We start from the raw sequence: 3,314 nt of genomic DNA, 5'->3' as shown, positions 1-3,314 counted from the left end.
CATGTCCCACCCGGGGCGGGCTTTGTGGCGGCGAAGGTCTGACTTTGCCTCCTCTTCCCTGTGGCAGGTTATGGAAAACTACAATTATTATGTGCCCAGAACACCAGCGTCACCACAGCAGCAACTACAGCTACGGCCCAGCCTCCTGGGAAGCCACCAAGGCTGGTGATGGCCTGGCGCCTGGGGGCCCTGCCATACATATGGCTTCTTATGGCCCAGAGCCATGCACTGACAATTCTGACTCGCCTCATTGCCAAGATCAACCAACGTCTAGACATGATGTCCAAGGAAGGAGGCAGGGGTGGGAGCAGCACCGGTGGGGAGGGCATGCAGGACCGGGAGAGGTAATTACACACCTGATCCCTTCCCTGGGGATCCAAACATCACGCTTTCGAGGGAGTGGGTACCTGCTCTCCCAGGAATGCTCTTCCCCGGTCCCTCCTGAGCATGGGTAGATGAGTTGGGCCTTTGTTGGGATAGAGGCATTGTAATTGGACTTGCTGGTTTCCTCAGTGGCGGGGTTTAGGGCATGGCTGTGGTTAAACTATGCCAGACTCCTGATTTTTGCACCAGGAGCTTAACAACCTCCCTGTTCTTGTGGCCAATGGCTTGTGCCCACATTCATCAGTGTTTGGAGGGGAGTATTGGTCTGTTTCGCCTCCAGGCATTTAGGAGGGGCACGTGGTGGTTTGGTTTGCTTTCCTGTTCTGAGTGTAGGGAGGTCAGCTTTGCAGGAGGTGTAGAGATTGAACACAGAGCATGTAGTCATGGTTGTGCTTTCTTTGCAGTTCCTTCCGCTTCCAGTCATTTGACTCCTACGACTCCAGGCCTTGTCTGCCTGAGCACAATCCCTACCGTCCCAGCTATAGCTACAACTATGACTTTGACCTGGGACCTGACCGCAATGGTGGCTTTGGCAGTCAGTACAGTGACTGTCGGGACCTGCCCGGGAGCCCCGCTCACTCGATGGCTTCATGCGGGGCCGGGATCAGGGCCGCTTTCAGGACCGGAGCAACGCTGGCACCTTTATGCGCACTGACCCCTTCATGACATCAGCGGCCTCCTCCCAACCACTGTCTGCTCCCTGGACAGAAATGAACTACGTGGGTGGACGGGGCCTGGGAGGCCCCTCTCCCAGCAGGCCCCCACCTTCCCTCTTCTCCCAGTCCATGGCCCCCCAGTCCATGGCCCCCAACTATGGAGTGATGGGCATGCAGGGGGCTGGAGGTTATGACAACTCCGTGCCCTACAGATGTGGCCAGTCACAGACCCGGATGAGGGATCGGGTAAGCCCTTGCAAAGTTCTACCCTGCCTGCCTTGCTTTTCTTTTTAAACAGCTTTATTGAGGTAAAATTTAGAGATTGTAGAATTCACTCATTTTTACGTGTATAATTTGACTTTTAGTAAAAATGTATAGACTTGTGCAGCCTTCACCACCGTCTAATTTTTGAACATTTCCGTCAACCCAGAAAGAAACTCTGTCATTAGCAGTCACTCCATATTTTCTCCCCTAGTCCCTGGCAACCACTAACACCTTTCTGTGCATGGATTTGCTGTTTTGGTTATAACACATGAATACAATATGTGTCCTTTTGTGTTTAGCTTTTTAACTTCAGCATAATGGTTGTGGGGGGTTAAGCTATGTTGTCTTTCTTTGCCTTCTGAAAAGACCTTGTCTATCTTTGTTCTCATCTTATACCCTCTTCATTCTTCATTCCCCTGGGGCAGTGGTCGGCAAACTCATTAGTCAACAGAGCCAAATATCAATAGTACAACGATTGAAATTTCTTTTGAGAGCCAAATTTTTTAAACTTAAACTATATAGGTAGGTACATTGTTATTAACTTAATTAGGGTACTCCTAAGGCTTAGGAAGAGCCACACTCAAGGGGCCAAAGAGCCGCATGTGGCTCGTGAGCTGCAGTTTGCCAACCACGGCCCTGGGGTATCTTAATGGCCCGGGAAGGTGGTACATCAGGATGTGCTTGTGTCTGTAGCCCAGGTGGAGAGGGTTTGACCGCTGCGGCCCAGATGGCATGGGCAGGAAACGGAAGCAGTTGCAAATCTATGATGAGCCGGATGCCAAACAGGCCCGGGCTGACAGCGAAGGAGATTTTTCCGAAAATGGTACGCCCTGGGGGTGGGATTCAGTGAGTTCTCAGTGGGTATAAGATGAGTCCGTTGCATGCTTAGTGCCTTGCCTGCCTGTCCGTACAGTGGACACCCAGGAACTCAAGGGTGCTGTGTGTCACCCAAACTCCCACAGTCCCCACTGTGGTCAGGATAGGCTTCGTCACTCTGGACAGTGAGCTTGGGAGGGTGAAAACCGGGCCACTGCTGAGGGGCTAACTTTTCCAATTACTTTTGTGTCTGGTAGATGATGGAGCTGGTGACTTCCGGTCAGGAGATGAAGAATTCAGGGGAGTAAGTCCACCTTCACTGGTCAATCTCCTTTGTCTCTAGTGCAGGGTTTCTTCCTTCTTCCTCACAGAGACAGGCACTGCTGCTATGGTAGACTCGCAGCTAGTGTGTTCCACCTGAAACAATCCTTGCCTTCCTGAAAAAAATTCCCAGCCCTCCTGCCCCCCTCCCAGCCTTTCCTGTGTCCTTACAGTAATGTGCCTAGCTGCACACGTGGTAAGTGCAGTGGCTGTGCAGGTTGAGGCTTCCAAACATGTACTGAAGACTTGCAGCTTCACGCTGGTGCTGGGCTGCATCCATGTCACTCATTCCTTCCAACCAGTCGTGGTAGACAGGTGTTTAAGGTCGGCTCTTAGCATGAGGACCTGGCGAGTGAACCTTTGCCACTCACTGTAAATTCTGATCCAATTCTAGGCTAGGGCCCTAGATCTGTGTGTATGAAGGCTTTGCACAGATGCTTCTAATGGTCAGGCCGGTTGGCGGAAGATGGGAGAAGTTGGGTAGAGTGAGTTTTCAGCTTTTCTGAGGGTCTTGTCCCATGTTTTGCTTCAGTCTTGAGTCTAGGAATCACTGTGTACTTGCTGATTGGTAATTTAATCTTTGGCTTCATGCCTAAGAAATGGACTCCCTTTCCATTTTCACTTAGATGGTCATTTTTATCCACACCTAATTTTTTACAACCTTTGGTAAATACAAATGGCTGGGAAACTTGGTAAAACCCATTTCCAATAAAGAGCACTGGAAGTAGCATCCTACAAATCAGGGTTTCTTGACATACAATTTATGAATGGGCTCCTGGCATTCCCATGTGCAGAGCTGTGCAGGTGTACATTGCCAGAGGCCGTACTTTAGCTTTAGAAAGCTGAAAAAAGGTCAGTGTCTTTAATAAAAAA

General features: G+C 50.4%; 1 protein-coding gene across 1 annotated transcript in view; it reads left to right on the top strand.

Moving 5' to 3' along the window:
* Positions 1-89: 89 nt before the first annotated feature.
* The window catches only part of AKAP8 (A-kinase anchoring protein 8), a 13,289-nt gene continuing 10,064 nt past the window's right edge, over positions 90-3,314 (top strand). Inside the window, 6 exon segments of the mRNA XM_023763305.1 lie at positions 90-245; positions 247-344; positions 789-937; positions 940-1,286; positions 1,998-2,127; positions 2,378-2,424. Of these exon segments, the coding sequence (XP_023619073.1) occupies positions 90-245; positions 247-344; positions 789-937; positions 940-1,286; positions 1,998-2,127; positions 2,378-2,424 (927 nt within the window).

Source organism: Myotis lucifugus, unplaced genomic scaffold (assembly GCF_000147115.1).
Source record: "Myotis lucifugus unplaced genomic scaffold, Myoluc2.0 scaffold_280, whole genome shotgun sequence".
In the NCBI taxonomy this organism is placed as follows: domain Eukaryota; kingdom Metazoa; phylum Chordata; class Mammalia; order Chiroptera; family Vespertilionidae; genus Myotis; species Myotis lucifugus.
The sequence above is the reverse complement of the archived record's forward strand: the minus strand, read 5'-3'. Positions and strand labels throughout refer to the sequence as shown.